The sequence below is a fragment of the Protopterus annectens genome, chromosome 11.part0 (genome assembly GCF_019279795.1).
Source record: "Protopterus annectens isolate FY-2018-M chromosome 11.part0, PAN1.0, whole genome shotgun sequence".
Classification (NCBI taxonomy): domain Eukaryota; kingdom Metazoa; phylum Chordata; order Ceratodontiformes; family Protopteridae; genus Protopterus; species Protopterus annectens.
The window spans coordinates 1,186,303,371-1,186,322,822 of record NC_056745.1 but is presented as its reverse complement, the minus strand read 5'-3'; the positions used below and the strand labels follow the sequence as shown (position 1 = coordinate 1,186,322,822).

Here is a 19,452-nt window from a genome sequence, read left to right as displayed (position 1 = left end):
CAAAATAACACCAAGAAAACCAGCAACATGAACTGTCAAACTACTGTAGGCTAATGAAATGATAAATACAAGCAAAATGATGTAAAGAATAGAGGTGAACACAAAAAAGCTGCACAGATATGAAAGCTAAGCACTTTTGTTCTTTTAATATGAACTTCATACCTCCAGAGCAGCATACAAAAACCTTTATATACACAAAACAACTGCTGTGACCAAAAGCAATTAATTAAATGATTAATTAAACAACAAACCTTAAATTCACAGATACAAATATATAAAAAAATGAAAACAAAAAACGTGAATACATAAACCATACCCAATATGTTCATATAAAATACTAAAAAAATATATATGAAAAACATAACAAATCACATCTTCAAGATGCATTTAATTGCTTCATTGAGACCTGGCATCATGTTGGCTTGCAAGAAAATTTGCCAGCTAAGCTCTCTAACTTTCAAAAAGTTCTTAAAATCACCCCTGTAAGGACTTTGGCGTTAAATAATCTATTACACAGAATACAGACGTCTTAAATTTGGTGCATCATTTTACTTGCCTTTATCATTTCATTAGCCTACAGTAGTTTGACAGTTCATGTTGCTGGTTTTCTTGGTGTTTTTGTTTATTAGTTTTCAGTGTTTTTAGCCATTTTTGGTTTTGGTTTGCTTCTGAGCAATATACTATGGCCAGTTCTCTTTACTGAAAAGCTTTATCTGGTCATTTTTACTAGGAATATTCATTCAGCCTGTACAACTATGCTGTTTTAATTTTAGCATGCATTGTGGCATTGTATGTAAGAACTCTCAACTATTCATCAAAATTATTCACTGAACAACTATATTTATTTTTTGATATTTGGTTCAAAGGCGCAAGTTTAGTACAAGTGTTTCATTCTTGATGAGAGAAGAAACAAATAAGTCACCTTACAGTCTGGCTGCTTAATAGTTTAAAGACATAAAAGATGTTGCAATCTATGCTGAATGTTTCTCAACACCTTGTTTAATTCCAAGGACAAGATGCAGAAACCAATTGAATTGCACAGTCCAGCCTTTATCTCGGCAAACTTCTATCTGATCGAGAAAATGTTTTTTTGCTTCCTCTTCACTTTTGCCCACAGTCAGTGCTTCTCGAATGTACTCAATGTCCTCTTTACTGGTTAACTGGGGCATCCCTGTCATTAGCATCATGGAAAAGAGAATGATCAGAAGATTGGTGTGATGTCGGAGAGCTGAGTATGCTTTGACACAGACATCCTGCAAAAAATAAATAAATAAACATTTCAGTCATGTTTCATACATGAAAAGAACTATATCTTTCAGTGCAGTCTATCAGACATCCACTTTAAAAAAAACTTACTTCAATGTTATTATTAAACTTACTTTTCTCCCTTTAAGTAATTTGTGAACTGTTTTGCAGATAGAATGCTCATTTAGAATTTCTGCATTGTATTTTTCTAGTTTCCCATACTAGTGTGATGCTCTGTTTTTAATTATTGCTCCCCGTTTGGATTCAATAAATTTCTACTTCCTATTCCTAGCTCAAGCCACAGCTGAAACTTTTTTCTTTCAGGCTTCTTGACAGAGCTTTACAAACTTCTGCATAACTTTCCCATTATGGTCTCCAGCTGAAAATACCACTGAACCCTGATAATGTAGCATATATTAGATGGCTTGGAATGTCAGAAGGATGGGGTGTTGCTGCAGAAAGAACTTGGCACCTCAGAGAGAGAGAGATGGCAGGTGTACTATTTCATACTCTCTGTGATCCAAATCAGCAGTAGGTTCATAGGTTCATAGGTTCATACTAGGCTATCTGCCCGAGGGCATTTATAAGCCTAGCCCATAGTTTTGTGGCTTATGCCACCCCTTTAGTTTGGAGAAACTATGCCCATTATTTTGCTGTGCCTCTGTCGAGCAGTGAGTGACACTGAGGTAACCCCTGGGGTGTATCTGCGATCTCCCATCCATTGGTCAAGATTCCTCTTGAACAAGGCCAGCGAGGTGCTCTGCCTCACATAAACCGGGATTTTGTTCCACGGCATAGGGAGTCTTTGGGTGATGAATCTATCCCTCCAGCACGTCCTATTAATAACAGTGTCGAGGTTTAAGTCTCCCGCCCTTGTGGCTCTGAGGGATCTAGATTTTTTGAGATGAAGCATGTTCATCAAATCTGGGTTTGACATGGCCTTGTATTCAGGCATAGGTCACCTCTGAGCAAGCGGTAAGCAACTGAATATAGCTGGAGTTCTTTCAGTCGGGCAGCATAAGACAGATTTTTGAGACCCTTTATCCTTTTGGTGAGGAACTTTTGTGGCCTCTCCAGCTGCTGCAAGTGTCGGGTCAGATACATTCTGAATGGGGCATTGTACTCGATCATTGGTCTGATGAGTGATGAGTATAGGTAGACTATGACTTCCCTTGATCTAGATGTGAATCCCTTCATGATAAGGTGGGCAATGTAGAAGGTCTTCCTAACTACTTTAGCAATATGAGTGTCGAATGAAAGGCTACTGTCAACCTGGGTTCCCAGGTCCCTAATAACTTCTTCTGTGTTCAGGGATTGCCACCTATATGGTAGCTAGGGGTAACCTTATTTTTCCCGAAGGGTATGACTATGCATTTCTTGGCATTTAACTTTAGGCCATGGCTCTGGCACCAGTTGTCCATTTCTGTGAGACCCTTCTGAAGGATATCTGTGTCGGATGTGTTTTCAACTACGGCTCAGTTTGCAGTCATCTGCAAACTTCGTCAGCCATAACCCTCCTGTGTTTGCTTGTACTTCAGAAAAGTAGATGCCAAACAAGAGTGGGCCCAGGACTGAGCCCTGTGGGACACCACTTGTGACAGGCTTTGAGTCTGACATGGCGCCAGCAACTCTGACCCTGTGGGTTCTGTCACTCAGCCAGTTTGCAACCCATCTTGTAATGTATGGGTTTACATTTAAGTTGATGAGTTTTCAATGATACCCGAGTGAGGTATTGTATCAAAAGCCTTCGCCAGGTCTAGGTAGGCTGTATGGACTGCCTTTCCCTCGTCAATGGCCTTGGTGACTGTTTCGAAAAAGTCAACCAAGTTTAGAAGGCATGATCTGCCTTTGACAAAGCCAAACTGGGTTGGATCCAAAGTCTGCAAGTTCCTTATGTCTTTATTTATGAGATCCATTATGATCCTCTCCATGGCTTTGCAGATAAGGCTTGTCAAGCTAATGGGACGGTAATTTCCAGGGCCGGTGGAGGCACCGCCTTTGTGGAGTGGGACCACAGTCGCTGTGTGTCACTCCTGGAGTGCGTATCCGGAGGTGAGACTAAGATTAAACAGCTGTCCTAACTGTGGGTTTAATTCCTCATTGAGTTCATGGAGCACACAGCCGGGGACACCATCAGGTCCCATGGATGCTGTGTTCTTTGCCTTGGAGAGCAGTTCTCACCTGGGCATTAGAGATGTTTGGGGGCTACAATCATTTGGTATAGATATCTCTCCTTTAGGGGAGGGGAGAAGTTTGCACTGAACCTATCAGCCAGTATGTTGGCAATGTCTGTAGGATCAGTAATCTTCACATCATTTTGAACTAATTCTGAGCATATCTGGGAGTTTCCTCCTAGGTTTCTGACATAGCTAAAGAATGCCGTATGGTTGTCTTTAGAGTCCTTAGCTATTTTTTCTCAAAATTAGCTTTGCATGATTTTATGAGAGCTCTTAGCTTTTACTTATAGTGATCAGCGGTATCTTACCTTTTAAGGATTTTGCTCTATCTTGTAGTAGCTTTCTCCTTTTGTTGTAGAGTTTGTTTATGGCTGGGGTCCACCAGACTGGACGCTTGCCTTTGGTACAAAGAGTCTTTGTTTTGCTTGGGATTGCCTGATCCATGCAGCCCTGCAGGTGCTGGTAGAAGGCATTTGTAAGTGATTCAGCGGTTTGAGTAATGTTAACCCGGCTCAGGGGCCTTAAAGGAGACCACACTAGTCTTTAGAAGTGTGAAGTCGGCTTCGAGAAGTTCTTTACTGTGGTCTTTTTCATTTCGGTGGGGCGGATGAGGACCTCCAGCGAGATTAGTTTGTGATCAGATCTCACCAGTGAGGGGTATACTTCCGGCGTTGAGCATTGTGCTCCCATGTTCGTGATGATGAGATCAAGTATGTTTTCTCCTCTTGTGGGGATGGTGACTAGTTGTTCCATGGCATTTGAGTTTATGAATTCCAGGAACTTTTGGGCTAGAGTGTTTGGGCTTGAGTAGTGTTCCCAGTCTATATTAGGGTAGTTGGAGTCACCTAGTATGATGGTGTTCGGAGATACATTTATCCCCTCCAGTGTTTTCAGAAAGGCCATATGAGGTTCCTGAGTTTGCGAGGGTGGCCTGTAACATGCTACAAATTGCAGAGCAGTCTTGCCTATGGTTAATTGCACCTGGATGGTTTCCAATGCATCGTGCGATGCCACCAATCTTGAGGTGTGGGTGTCCTTGATGAATATGGATACCCCTCCTCCTTTCTTGGTATTGTCCGGGTTTTGGGGCTGGAACGCATGATATGAGGTAAAACCTGATAGTGCTGGGGTGCTCTCAGGAGCCTTGAACCAGGTTTCTGTCACAGCACAGACATCGATGTTCTCCATACTGAGAAGGGCCTCGAGTGCGTGCATCTTGAGGTTGAGACTTCTGGCATTGAGCAGCATTACCATTAGTTTGTTTTCTTTGTTTTGTTCTAGGGTGGTAGGTTTAGAATTTGAGCCTTGCCTAAAAAAGGCACTATGGGGGTGGCAAGAGCCTTTGCCAAAATCCGGAATCCCAGGGGTGACAAGTGCAAGCCGTCCCTTGCGAAGCAGCGTGGCTTGTCCAGCATGTCATCCCAGGCAGACAGACATTGGATCCCCTTTGAATGACACCAGAGTTTAAGCCAATTGTTAAAGCTGATCATCTTATCTCTGTATTGTGGCATCATTCTTGGTGACGGTAGGATACTGCTCAAGGTCAGGGTCATACCTGCTTGGGCTACATAATCAGAGAGCTCCTCTATGTCTCTTTTCATGTAGTCCAAGGAGGTACATCTCAGGTCGTTAACACCAGCGTGGACAATGATTGAGTCGTACTTGTACCTGCTGTTGAGAGACCTGAGTGCATGCGTTATGTGGCGGATTCTAGCACCCGACAGGCAGCTTACTGTGACCTTCTCCTTACTCAGTCTGGTGAGGGACGTCAGTGTGTCTGACTATGGAGTCACCAATGACTAGTGTGTCTGGCATTGTGTTTGGCCTTAAGGGCTGTGACTGCTTGACACTCTGACTGTGTGGTCTATGTGTTGCAGGTGTTGTGTTCTGAGGTGGTAGTTGTTTGGGTGTCTGCTTTGGTGGCCTCTGCTGTTTTGGTAGATTTTTGATCAGAGCCTCGGAGTATGTCTTTGTGTGTTTATGTGTATGATTTGAGGTTGTGATGGTATTATGTGGGACTGGGTCTATAGTGTGTGTGGTTACCTTCTCCTCCTGTCTGGTCATGCCAGTCCTATGTTGAGAGAGCTCAGCCTCCAGTTTGGCCGTATAGTTGCATCTCGCATGTATTTGTGTTTTGTGGGAGGAGGAGCGGGTTGTCTGTGTACATGAGGCAATTGTAACATTGCCTCAATATTCCCAGGTTCACCAGCTGAGCAGGAGAGGACATTAGCAACTGATCCCTCAACATGCTAGAAGGAATAGACAGAAAAACTTAAGAAAAGGTTCTGGGGGATGTGGGTGACCGAGAAATGGGGTTTGCTTTTTTGGGGTACTTTCTATAACAAGAGTGCTGTATCGAGGTGATAAGTACTGTTGGAGCAAGTGCTTCACTATACAGATAGAGAATAGTCTACTTGGGAGTCAAGTAGAGATAATTTATGGTTGTAGGATACACTAAATAGAACAGTAGTATACTTTGAGGAAGGTAGTTTTAAGGGAAAATTTGAAGAGTGGACTTTAGGTAGCCCTAATAGTTTAAATCTGATTAACCGGCGCTGCCCTAGTGTGCAACGGTAGCAGCTCACTAAATCAAGGCTAAAGCTAACGCGTGCTTTATAGCAGGGGGCTGGAAAAAACAGGAAATGACCCAAAATGGCCGACGAATTACTAGTTGCTGCTTCTAACCACTTCTAACCACTCCTCTGAGGACAAACAAGCAGCTCAGTACTCCCCACTCCCACTGGTGAGTAAAGAAACTACCTCTGGCCACACAAGAAAATGGAGGAACACAGAAACCAAATACAAAGCCCAGGGATCAGCAAAATCTGATCACTGGAACAACTAGCTAGGAAAGTTTAGAAAAGGAGAAATATTTTTTTGTTTTTTTTGCAAACAGACAGAAAAAAAATGCAGTAAATGCTTTGTTTTCGACTAAATTGCTATCAAAGGCTGGTACACTTGAGTGTATTAGCCTGTTTGTTACTTTTAAGCAATACTTTAGCCCACAAGTGCAATCAACAATATAAGCTCACAAAAACAGGAAAATAAGGTAATAAAACAGTAATATAGGCACAAACAGTAGTCGAAAAGCTCAATAGATCGAAAAATGCAAACTAAAAAGTTTAAAAAATACTTATGATCAAGAAAGTTGCTTTTTCTGCTCTCTGCTGGCTTAGGAACTCTGCAGGGGACCTCGAGGAGCTATGCCTAGCTCTCTAATGCCAGAAAAGCCTGCCAAAGCGTGCTTTATAGCAGGGGGCTGGAAAAAACAGGAAATGACCCAAAATGGCCGAAAAATTACTAGTTGCTTCTTCTAACCACTCCTCTGAGGACAAACAAGCAGCTCAGTACTCCCCACTCCCACTGGTGAGTAAATAAACTACCTCTGGCCACACAAGAAAATGGAGGAACACAGAAACCAAATACAAAGCCCAGGGATCAGCAAAATCTGATCACTGGAACAACTAGCTAGGAAAGTTTAGAAAAGGAGAAATATTTTTTGTTTTTTGCAAACAGACAGAAAAAAATGCAGTAAATGCTTTGTTTTCGACTAAATTGCTATCAAAGGCTGGTACACTTGAGTGTATTAGCCTGTTTGTTACTTTTAAGCAATACTTTACATTTTTACATCTGGAATAGTTACAAAATTCCATCCGCATTTTTGTGATTAAAAGCATCATGTATGTTGTAACTTGCTTGTCATCTGGCAGTTTCCAGCTTCTTTCCAAACCCTCACTACTCCTTCCTCATTAAGGTGGACAGCCATAAGGAGAATACCATATTATCACCAGAATTCTGTGTTATTGCTGGCTCCAGCATGATGTGTGCAACCCTGACCCTTACTATCCAGAAGTACAGAGCTGCAGCACTATGCAGCTGATTATGTAAAACTGCAGTAAGCAGGACTTCACGACTAGCCACATAGATGAATTAATGTATTCATCTTCTGATAACTACTTTATCCTTACAAAAGAACATATGGGAACTGGAGTTTATCTCTGCAAAACAATGGGTATACGACAGACCTGGATGGGGTGCCAGCCCATCGCAGGACACGCGTGTGCAGACACACACACACACACACACACACACACACACACACACACACACACACACACACACACACACACACACACACACACACACACACACACACACACAGACACGAGCGCTTATGGAAATTTAAGAGCATCACCAGTTCATCTGTAAATCAGAGACCTTGTGAAAACTCATTTAGATGCTTGGAGGACATTTAGACTCCATACAGAAGGCATCTCAACCAGATACTGAGCCACAAAACCAAGTGTTGTGATACACTGTTTGTGGAGCCAAATGTGAATATTTGCTATGTAAACAAGTATTCCAGTTTAGCAGATTTTATCCCAATCTGTTAAATGTTTTACAAGGTTATGCTATTTCTTTATGAAGCATATGTAGTGTTTTTTGATTAGTTTCTTACATGTTTGTGTTAAAGTGAAGGTTCCACAAAACAGATCACAGATTTATGAGGCTGATGTTGTGCCCTCTCCCATGCTGCTTTAAGAATTAATACAGAAATGTTTACATTTTTTTTTCATTTTACACTTGATTTCTTATTAATCTCAGTAACTGATTTAATGCAACAGTAGGTTCTAGTGGTTTGCCAGTCATTTGCTGCTAAAATGAGACTAATGCTGCTTATTTTAGGCCATTACCCGAATACAAAAATAGAGCATGCTAGGACTGCAGATGTACACTACAGTTACATGAAGTCTGCAGAGACTACTGGCATGGCTGCACTCAGCACTAACATGGGAAAAAGGTAAACAGCATCTGGAAAATGCCTGATTGTGTTGTGTTATACTAACAAGCTGCACAACCTAGAAATGAGAACTAAAACATCTGTTGACCCTTTCAGCATGCAGCAATAAAACAGCATGTGCAAAGGGTGACATCTGCTGGCACAGGAATATAGTAGCTGTGCTCCACAACTGAAGTTAACTTTGTTGTTTTGTGGAAACAGGTGTCTGAAAAAACTAGATGCAACTGAAGCTAATTTCTGCTAAATACAGCTTAAGAAGGTCATAGTGCAAATCAGATAAAATCAAAAATTGCAAGCAATAAACAACAATAAATCCTGATAACAACACCCAAAAAAATGATTAGTGGACAATGCATAAACAGTGTAATAAAGTAAAAGAAATGCAGCAGTATAGTAAGGTTGGACAAGACAAATATAGGCATCAGAGAAGGAAAGATGTGCAGCGGTATAGAACACTATGTTGTAATTAAAGTATTAGAAGTTGCCCAAAGGGACTGAGGGAAGAAAATTAAGGTTAAGGCAATAACAGGGACCTTGCAGAAGAACCAGAACGAAATGGCATAACATGATTAATAGCTTTATTAGGAAAAGGTGTTATAACTGAGGAAAAATATCTGAACTGGAGAAGATGGTTGGAAACACAGAATGTTTATAATACAGTAAAAGAAAATGTAACAAGGGAAAATATTGTTCATCACAGATTCTAATTTATGTCAACAAGGATATATGAATCAGACTGGATAGGAGACTAAAAATAAAAGGGCAGAATATGAGGAAATGGAGCAGAAGAATCATATGCCAGGATCAAATCTTAGTGCAAATAACGACTCCGTCCTAGGTGGCAACTGCATGTTTTAACATATTGCTCCCTAGCTTATACTCAATTATTTTACTAATAATGCCTCTCACTAAAAGGTTAAGTATACCTTGGGCCCTGGCAGTTTTCCAACCATGGGCCCCTACCCCACACACTTTTTTAGACTACGCACATTGTTTTAAATTATAAGACCATTCATTCTGCTCTTGTTATAATTCATCACTGTCTGTACCCAGCAGTTACAGACAGTTGATTTTGTACACCTCAAATATCAGATTGTTATAAAAAATGGACACTGTAAAGTATTCTAAGTTGCTTCACACAAATACTGTAGCTATTATTCCATAGTCCTACAAAGTCAGACTAATGACTGTTTAACATGATCATGACAGAAGTCAGTCATTCTCAACCATGGACAGCCCTCGTGCCCGGCAATTATAGCCCCGCTGCTGACTATATAGGCATCAGATGTCTGACTGCTGTAATCATTAAATAAATAAATAAATAAGTAAATAAATTAGTGTCAAAATAATGTAACTTTGTTTTATACAGACACACAGTATACCAGTATTTCAAATTATTTCATACAAATGTACACTAACTATCCAAAGCCAGCCATTAACTGAGCAAACGAGGGTGTAAGTTACTTACACAGACAGCCTCTCATCACAAGAATCAAGGACGAAACAAACAAAATAATTCAGGACAAACACCCAGTAGTAGGGACATATTTTAAGTACTGGTTTAAGTGGTTAGAATAACAGTGTTTGCATTAGCATGCATTTTCTGCAGGATATTAACTCAAATGTTTGTCATTATTTAGTAAATTCAGTCCTCAATGATTTACCAGAAAACCATGTATTTTATGAGTAGCACACAAAACGTCGCAAAATCAGGAGAATTCTCTGAAATCAGGTATACTATAGAGCTATATAATTTCAGCTTTCACACAAACACTAGTCAAAGGTATTCTGAGGTGTTCTTCATTTGATCACTGCTGTAGGAGCATAAGGTATATGGATTATATCCTGGAATTACAGCCAGCCAACTTCAAAAATTTCAGGGTACCTTCCACATGCCCAAACTGTAAGTCAGCTTGAGCTGAGCTACACTGACTTAAAGGCAGCTTTGGGTATCAAACCCTTTCTAGCTACTGAAGAGAGTACTCTTTTGTGGGTTTCAAGGATCAACACTATTCCTTCAGGGAGAGAACCTTCTTTGTTTTTGTGGCAAAAAAAAAAATACTTTTTCTGTAAAGTATTTAGATTTTAGTAAGGAAAAGTGTTTTATTCACTGTCATGTAACTTTTGTTAACTCTTAAATGGGAACATCACTTTTTTTCACTTTTTTAATAAAAAGCTATAAAACCTTGTTTGAAACTACATTTTCTATGGAGAAACTGGTGTGATTTTACTTTCTGGGGTTGAGGTGTTTAAAATGCTTTTTACTCTGGATTTTTGTGGGGGGAAGTTACTTTTATTACTTAAACTGCTTTCCTGACTACTGTTGCTAAGCAACCCTGAGAATCCGGCTCCTTCATGGGCATAATGATAGAACAAGCTACCAGTTCCTTTACTGCACCGCCTTCTAGCACAAAAAGAAAAAGATTATTACAGCCTTTGCCACCACTGGTGATAATTTGCATCAGTCACAGCTGGGTGACTCTGCTTTTGTAATCCCTATGGCTACCATGGACCAGGGGTTAGATACATCCTCTAAGGCTGTTGGTATGCCATTGTCAGGCAAGAGAGAGCCACTCTCCATGGGCGCAGGAGGAGGGGCAGGAAATGCTTATCAGCTTAGCCAGAAAGACTTGTCCATCCCTAAGAGGTGATTGCTGGCAATTATGGGTCTGTTTCTTCAGAAATTCCAGTCAGAAAAGAAAAAAAAAGACTAAAAGTATGTCTTCTCCTGTCTCAGTGACACTAGACAGATGTCATTTATTGGGCTTAGGTCAGGGATTAGTGCAGGCTCTTGACCCTTCTTATTTGGATGGATCTGTTAGAAAAGCGGTTCTTTTTTTCTGAAGATATTCATGAGTTTGGATCTCAAAAAGAATGTGAAGCAACATACAGTGCAATATCTCCACAGATTTCTGATTCAGATTATGAGGAGAATGTAGTATCTGATAGTCCCTGTGAAGCATTCTCTTTCTCTGAGTCTAGTTACAGAATGAATCAGCCATTTCAATGGTCATACATCATTCTTCCTTAGTCCCTCAGAAAACAATTCAATTTGTTAAACTGGAAATAACTAAATTTACACCTATTCCTCCTACTCTTTCTGCTTTGGGGGATGTTTTTGTCACAGTCTGCAATTATCTTTCAAGTCAGCCTCCTGCCCCCCCCCAAAAAAAAAGCAGATAGTTTACATAAGATGTCTTATTCTTTCAAATATTTACACACTAATCTCAGACTTGATCCAGCAGCTATTGCTTTAGTAAACCCAGCTGCTGCTCAGCATTTTGTTAATATTAATACTTCCAATTCTGATAAGGATGAGAATGATTTCAATAAGATTGTCAAAAATGTGTGCTTCTGCAACTCGTTTCTGGAATTCTCAGTTGTTAAGTTCATATGCTGAAGTTCATCCTGGCCACTTTTGAGAATATGACAAATGTTTTGCAATTTCCTGTACACCTCTTCCAAGTGTGATAAAAATAATGCCTCTTAACCAAATGCAAATTCCATGGAAAAATGCTAAAAATGATGAAGGACGAAGGCCACAAACCACAAATCACAGACAGGTTTTAAATATTGCTTTTATGTACTTAAAAACTTGCTAGAATAACAGGTTTCTCAATGATTTGCCAGGAAAAAAGTATGAGGAACAGTCCAAAATATGAAACAAAGTTAAGAGCACTCTCAGAAATCAAGGATAGTTGAGAGCTCTGTAATTTTAATTTTCAAACAAATAGCATCATGGACAATCCAACTTATTTCATACAAATTCACATTATTCCTGCAAAGCTAGCTTGTTTGATCTGAGCAAAGGACAAGGCATCAAAGTTCCTTTCATCTAAAGACAATAATATTCTATGAGATGTTTAATTTCTGCTAACATATGAAGGACAATCTATCACTTTCTGCTTAAAATGCATTTTTCTATGTTCCGGTTTTCCTGCTAGTTCTCCTTATTATTTATTTATTTACTGACATTTGATTCCCGGGAAAGTCTGACTGGGTAGGTTCTCATTTTCAGTGGAGGCCTGAGCAGAAAAGCTATAAGTATCATAAAAACATTTTAAGAACAATAATTTAATTATGGTGGCTGCCAAAAAAGCAATTACTAGAAAATGGAAATCAAAGTCTAGACCAACTGTACTAGAAGTAGTGACTATAGTAACAGAGATTAAACAACTGGAATTGGGATCTTTAGAAAAGGGAAGGAGATAACTACATGGGAAAAAATGGGAATTGTGGGAACAGTACATGCAGAGGAGGAACAAGGTGACGTATAATGTTTGCAACTAAAGTTATATTAATATAGTTTGTTTTTCATAGATACAAATGTAAGCTTGTCTATGTCATAAGTGATAATTTAATAAAGATGTTTGTTGTTTATGAAAAAAAATACAATTTTGCAATAATTTTAACTGTGTTATCACACTGTAAAACATGCCTCTCAGCTGTCCAGAATTTTGCACAATGTCTCTGATTTTATCTCATATTTTTGCATCGTTTCTCATTAAACTTTTGATTCTCTGGTAAATCACTGAGTATTACAGTCAGTCAATTTGTGGCTTTCAGCTTTTCCCAGTTAGGGGTCGCCACAGCGGAACTCCGGTCCGCTAATGATTGGTAGTGGATTTTTATGTACCGGGTTACCAGCCCTGACGCACAACCTTCAACGAAGGCATGCCCCATTCACGTATGCCTCCACACAGAAGACGCTTTAGCTGAGAATTGAATGGGACAATGTCTTGCTAGGAGGTGATAATACTACCGCAGCACCACCACCGCAGTAGTATTACAGTCAGTCAATAATACCAGAAATTAGAGTTTCAAATTATTGTTCAAAAATACATGTTGTACTACATGCAAGCCTTCTATTAACTTTTGAAATACACCCCAGTGATCACGTCTGTGTCTCTGCTCGACAGTGGCACAGGAAAATAACTTTCTTGGATGGCGTAAGCCAGGGAACCTTGTTGGCTAGGCTTACGTAGGCCCTCGGACCAATAGCCTAGTACCTACCTATGAACCTATGAATTGAATTAGAGTAATATTTAAAAATTGTCCCTGATTCTGGACCTTAGTTCCCTACAGATGTTTGGCTTTGTTCAAAATTCTTCAGCAAGGAGGTTGAGAGGTATGCCCATACCTTTCATCTGCTATGATTTTAGCATACCTATATAATCTTGGCCCTCACATTTAGCCTTGGTCTTCCTAGATTTTATGTATTTGTTTTTTTCTTTTTTACTTATTTATTAACATTGCTGGGTTTAGTAAAAAAAAACTCCTTTTCAGCAGAGGCCAGGGGAGAAAGGCTCCAACATATTACAAACATTTTTAAACATACACTCAGTAATATACTTAAACAGACATTAAATAATATAGATTAGTAAATACACATGTATGATGTTTCTCATAAAGCCAGGCATGTTTATAGATATATATTTTATTAAATACATAATCTAGGCCTATACAAAGATTCACTATAGTTAACTATTTTTATTATATAAATACCTTCTGCTATGAAAAGTAAGAATGTGTTCATCTTTCTGACCCTCTACTATGATTTTTAAAGGCAAGTAGTATGATATCTAATGTATGGAGGTTGAGAAGTTTGGTAAAAGTCTAGAAGTGATGACCCTCCTTTAGCTTTCTAAACTGTAATTAATTCACATTACTATTCTTGGTTTATATACCAAGGTTTTTGTTTCCAGTGTGTCAGCTTGCATTACAAAGGAATAAAATAGGAATATAGGAAATATTTGTCAAAATGTTAGAAGTGATTTTGGGTTGGTTCACTGGCATGGAAGAAACTCTCCCATTTATAATGCCATTAGGTTCGTTTTAATTAGAAGCTTGGGAAATGGAGTGTGAGATGGGGAGTAGAATGAGAGTTTAATGAGCTATTTGCCTTTTCCAGAAGAAATACTGACAGGTTCACCATGTGGTTTCCATTATACTGGAGTAGTCAGATCATGTATAAGAATTTAAATAAAATGTGTGTGTGTGAGAGGGTCTGATCGTGTGTAACATGTGTTAATAGCCAGCTTAGCTTCTAGTATGTCAGGTTCAAGAATCAGGAGGCAGTGGGTGTCCACAACAATTATCTCCACCTTGGTCTGTGACAATCCTTGGACCGCTGCTTGTCCCTTTCACTTAGCTAGGAATAAGCGGGTAATGAAGTGCTAGATCCTACTAGACCTCAGAATCAGAAAAGCAATGGGTTGTACAAGGTCTGAGTCAATTATGGCACATATGAATGGTTGCAAGGACCATTTTAAGGCTGGTTTCCCTGTCCCCCCCAAAAAAAAATACCACATGCAGAGTACATCATATACCCTTGTTTAATACAAACAACTCTGAAGTCTCAATGTACATTGTTTTAAGGGAGAACTTTTCCATTCTGTAATCTCACTGAAAGACAATGCAGTTCATCTAGCTGTGTATGACCCTACAGATTACCAGTACCCAGATGAATCCACCATTGTCTGCCTAGCACACATTCCATCCAACACAGAAGAAAAACCCATTATTTGACTAGCACACATTCTGTCCAGCACAGAAGAAAAAGTGTAAGCAAGCAACAATGGTCACTGGTCTCAGTGTTCATAGGTTTTTACCAACCTTACAGCCAAAGGAGACCATCCAGAAGCTCAGCCACATCCTGAATACTGTGGGAGACTAACAATGTCTTGAGTTAACTAGACTTTCTCCACATATTCCAAGTGCAAATTTGTAATCACTAAGCCAGTCATCCATGTTGGATTAAAGGTTGCTAGGGAAGTACTCTCCTTGATAGGTAAGGACAGCCTATCTGCCACACTATTTGTTGTTGCTGAAGTTGTAATATAGGGTTCAGATCTCCAGAACAAGTGCTTACTATACCACTGGTTCTAGTTAGGTGAAGGAGTTCAAAATGTGTTCAGAGATTCATAGCATGGAAGGCTAAGCAGAGATCACTTCTTGAGAGTCTATATGACATTGAGAAGAAGGATGGGACTTTTAATCTTTTAGAGTTGCTAAGGGTACAGAGCCCTGAGATATTTTTGATGAGGAAATGTTGAGGTCTCTCAAGCTGGTTTAGTGAGTCACATTCCAAATGGTGCATTATTCTCAACCATGAGCCTAGGAAGGGATGAGTAAAGTGGAACTATAACTTTTTTGGACCTTAGAGAGATACCATGATGGATAAAACAGAAGTATTTTGTAACCACCACAATTATGTGGTGGCAGAGGAGAGCCTGTTATCAACATATGTACATATCCAATCCCCTGATTACACTCACAGATTTAAGTGGAATATTTTGTAAATGGTAAGCAGCAGTGATGTTTGAATTACCAAAGAAAACTATGTTGCATTTCTTAGTGTTCATAATAAGCCTATGATTAATACAGAAACATTTGTTTGGCCAAGCCCTAGCTGAAGAATTTGAGTATCCAGGTAGGATTTGATAACCTCCTCAATTTGCAATCATCAAGGAACTTTGTCAGCCATAGTTCCTTGAATTAGCTTTTATGCCACAAGATATATACCAAAGAAGAAGAGGGGATCCATATCAAAGTACTGTGGGACACCACTGGTGATATTTTTCTGTCTAGAGCAAATATCCTAGACCTTAACAGTATGGGTTCGATCAGACAGCCGATCGCCAATCCACAGAACTATGTATTTATGGGTTCTATCAGACAGCCAATCATCAATCCACAGAATTATGTCTTGGCTAATGTTGAGTTGGGGCAGTTTGTCAATCTTGTCAAGGTCTATATAAACAGCATAGCATGCCCCTTATCCTTGGCCTCAGTAACACTTTCAAAGAACTCAGTCAGGTTGAGCAGGTATGATCTGCCTTTTACAAAGTCAAACTGGTGTGCATCCTGGAATATAAGGTCACCTATAAATTAGTTTATTAGTTCCACCATAATACATTCCATAGTTTTGCAAATAATACTAGTGAGACTAATAGGCATGCAATTCCCAGGGTCAGTAGAGGGACCAGCTTTATGCAAGGAAACCAAAATTGTCATTCTCCACAACTTGGACATAACCAGTGGAGAGACTCAAGCTGAAGAGTTGATGGGTGAGTTTTGCTAGGTGGCTGGGAATTTACGCTTTTCACCAGACATCAAGAATTATTGTGAGGATCCATGGAAGTCACATTTTTAATTTTGGAATGTGCTAAATGGACTTGGTCCTAATTAATTTGAGAAAGGAGGTGTGAGGGGAATGGACAGCAAAGGGAGACACAAGAACAATATGTGAACAGTACAAAGCAAGCAATCACAGGAACCACAAGAGGCCAAGACATATACATCTTCAAGAATACACACTTAAATGTTCCTGTCACCCTTTATGAGTACATAATAAGCCCCACCTCCCAAATCAAGCAGGGCTGTACATGATAACCTTGGTGTACATTTGTCTTTACTCATCCAATCATCAAGGCTATCTTTAAAGGCAAATAACATAGTACTTTGCTGGACTTGTAAGTTTAATTTATTCCATAGGTTGTGAATGCTTTGAGTTATGAACCTATCCCCTCCAGTAAGTCTTGTCTGTTTATTGATGTAAGCTTACATCCCTGGTATAGGCATTTGTAGAGCCACTATTTTTGTAAATAAATAGGAGTACAAATAGGAATGTGCCTTTTGTGGCTTGAAAAGTGAGACACAGTTCACCTCAGAGCAGCCAACTGTCTACTGAATATAAGGAAGAGTGTTTGTATCGACTAGTCCTTTCATTTTTTGGTTGAAACATTTAAGTCCTTTCATATATTGGTTACAAATTATTGAGGCCCTTCCAGCTGACGAATTTCCAGTTGAGCAATATATTTGGATTTTTGCATACCAAAGGTGGCAGTGTATTCATTGTCTGTTCTAACAAGCTAACAGTACAGTGGTAAGACGACTTCTCTGGATCTTGAATATATTCCATTGGAAACTGACTAGGACAGGTAGAAGGATTTCCTAATTATGGTGGAACTTTAATAATCAAATGAGAGAGAGTTCTCCACATAAGTACCCAAGTGTCTTATAAACTTATCTGTTTAAAGAAGTATCACTTATAAAATATAAAGTGAGAACAGCTTTTTTTTTTTTTTTTTTTGCTGAATGCTACTATGCTGTACTTTTTAGCATTTAGCTTGAGGCCATTTTCATTATACCAGGTATGTGCTATTCCAGCTATTTTTGGAGCAGTTTATTTTCAATGGATGAGAGGATAACAGTAGTTGGTTTGCAGTCATAATCTGACTTGGTCAACCACACTTCAGGATGTTGGCTTGGATGTCTGCAAAATAAATTCTACACAGGTGGATGGGGAGTCCATCACTAGTTACAATTATATGTTCAGAGAGGATACCAAAAACTTTCACAAATTGAGGTCTGTTGGATAGCCAGTTTGCTATCTAGCAAACAACACAGTGGTTTATATTAAGCGTGTCTAGCTTTTTAGTACCAGCAGCATAGGGGATAGTCTCAAAAGACTTTGACAGCCAATATAAGCAGCATGTACAAATTGACCACTGTCTCCAGCTTCCATAACTGTTACAAAAACATTTATAAGGTTAGGTATACAGGGCATGCCTCTCACAAAACCAAACTGAGTGGGGTCTAGATCAATTAAGTTGCATATGTCTGCATAAATGATTACGTTCTATGGCTTTGTATATAAGGCTGGTGAGACTGATGGGTTTATAGTTACCTGGGACTGTACAGGGGTCATCTTTGTGTAGCAGGGTCACATGGGCATCAGGGACAAACCCTGTGGATAGGCTGAAGTTCATCAGTTTAAGTAGAAGTTTGGATAGTGCATATTTGGCACCGATGAGAATGCAGCCTGGTATGTTATCAGGTCTCATAGAAACATTATTTTTAGCTTTTGACAATGATTCTGTGATTTGCTCTAAGGTGATTTCAGGGGGAAATTAACATTTTAGGGATAGCCCATGCACAGATGTGGGTGGTGGTTAAAGTTAGATCTAAATGTGTCAGCTAATATATTGGCTGTCTCCTTGGGACTGGAATATGTGATATTACTATGGATGTTGTAATGGATGTAAAGGGGGGTTGACATAATGGCTAAGGTGTTTACCTTACAAACACAAGGTGCAGGTTTTGATTCTCACATGGGGTAATTGGCTAGGCTTAAAATTGGTCACAAGGGCAGTTAGCCTAGTACTAATCTATGAACCTATGTGCTCAGTGCATTGGTGTGCATTATTCATTATTTTTCTGATATAACAGAAGAAAGAGTTTGGTATGTAAAGTAACTTTTTAAGTTTTTAAGTTTTTATTCTGCTTTACATTTTCTAATAATGGTCTTAAGTTATTTGCTGATGTTTCACTTTGGGCTTCAGTTGGGGGGGTTACAACATTATTTTGCTTCTTTTTTTAAACAGTTTGTGAGTGCAGAAGTTTCACATGACAGATCTATTGCTGAATTTACCATTATATTTATGGTGGACAGGTGCAGACTTTTCAATACAACTGTTTAGATAGTAAAAGTTGGAGGTGAATGTGATAGCCCTCTTATTTGGGTCCATTTGTGGGCAATTATGGGAATTTTATGCAGATATTATATAATGTGAAGTGGGTTTGCCTTGAAGAAGTCCCTAAAGATAAGGTTGCCAACTTTACATGTAAAAAATTCTGGACATGTACGTGAAAGCAAAATGCAGGTAATTTTGGTACCCCATCCCCTCCCATGCAGCCATTCCAGTGTCCCATTATGTGTCTGTTTCTCCATTTCTTCCCAGTTGCCATAACTGTTCAGAACTCTCAGTGTGCATATTGTTTTCTGCTTTACCTCTACAATGATTACAGATATTTGTATTTCATTTAAAACTTTTATATAAAATTATTTACACAAACACTGATAGACATTTGCTATTTTGCTAAACAAAGCAATGCAGTTTCACAATGAAAACAGACTTAGCATTAAACTTTGCTGCCTTTGAAACACATTCACTGAAATAGCATTGAAACCCACATTCAACGAAAATGCATCTGGCCAGTGGCAGATTAAGCTTACCTTTGGTCTGTTTTCAAATCATAGGTCCCTTGCATACACTTTTAGGACCATGCAAAAGTTCTTTGATTCACCTTCCTGACTGTATTAAATTATAATATATAATAATTAAACTATACCCTTTGCATAATACAGCACCACTTGTTAGAGCGTGTTTTGAATTTATAGTTTTGAACATTTTTCCAGTAAGCAATGAAACAAAACATATGAAC

At 39.2% G+C, this 19,452-nt stretch overlaps 1 protein-coding gene across 1 annotated transcript in view; it reads right to left on the bottom strand.

The window, feature by feature from the left end:
* Nucleotides 1-820: 820 nt before the first annotated feature.
* Nucleotides 821-19,452, bottom strand: part of PIK3CG (phosphatidylinositol-4,5-bisphosphate 3-kinase catalytic subunit gamma) — a 624,116-nt gene continuing 605,484 nt past the window's right edge. Inside the window, exon 12 of the mRNA XM_044088536.1 lies at nt 821-1,253. Coding sequence (XP_043944471.1) covers nt 972-1,253 — 282 coding nt within the window. The 3' untranslated portion in view covers nt 821-971. The remainder of the gene's footprint in view (nt 1,254-19,452) is intronic.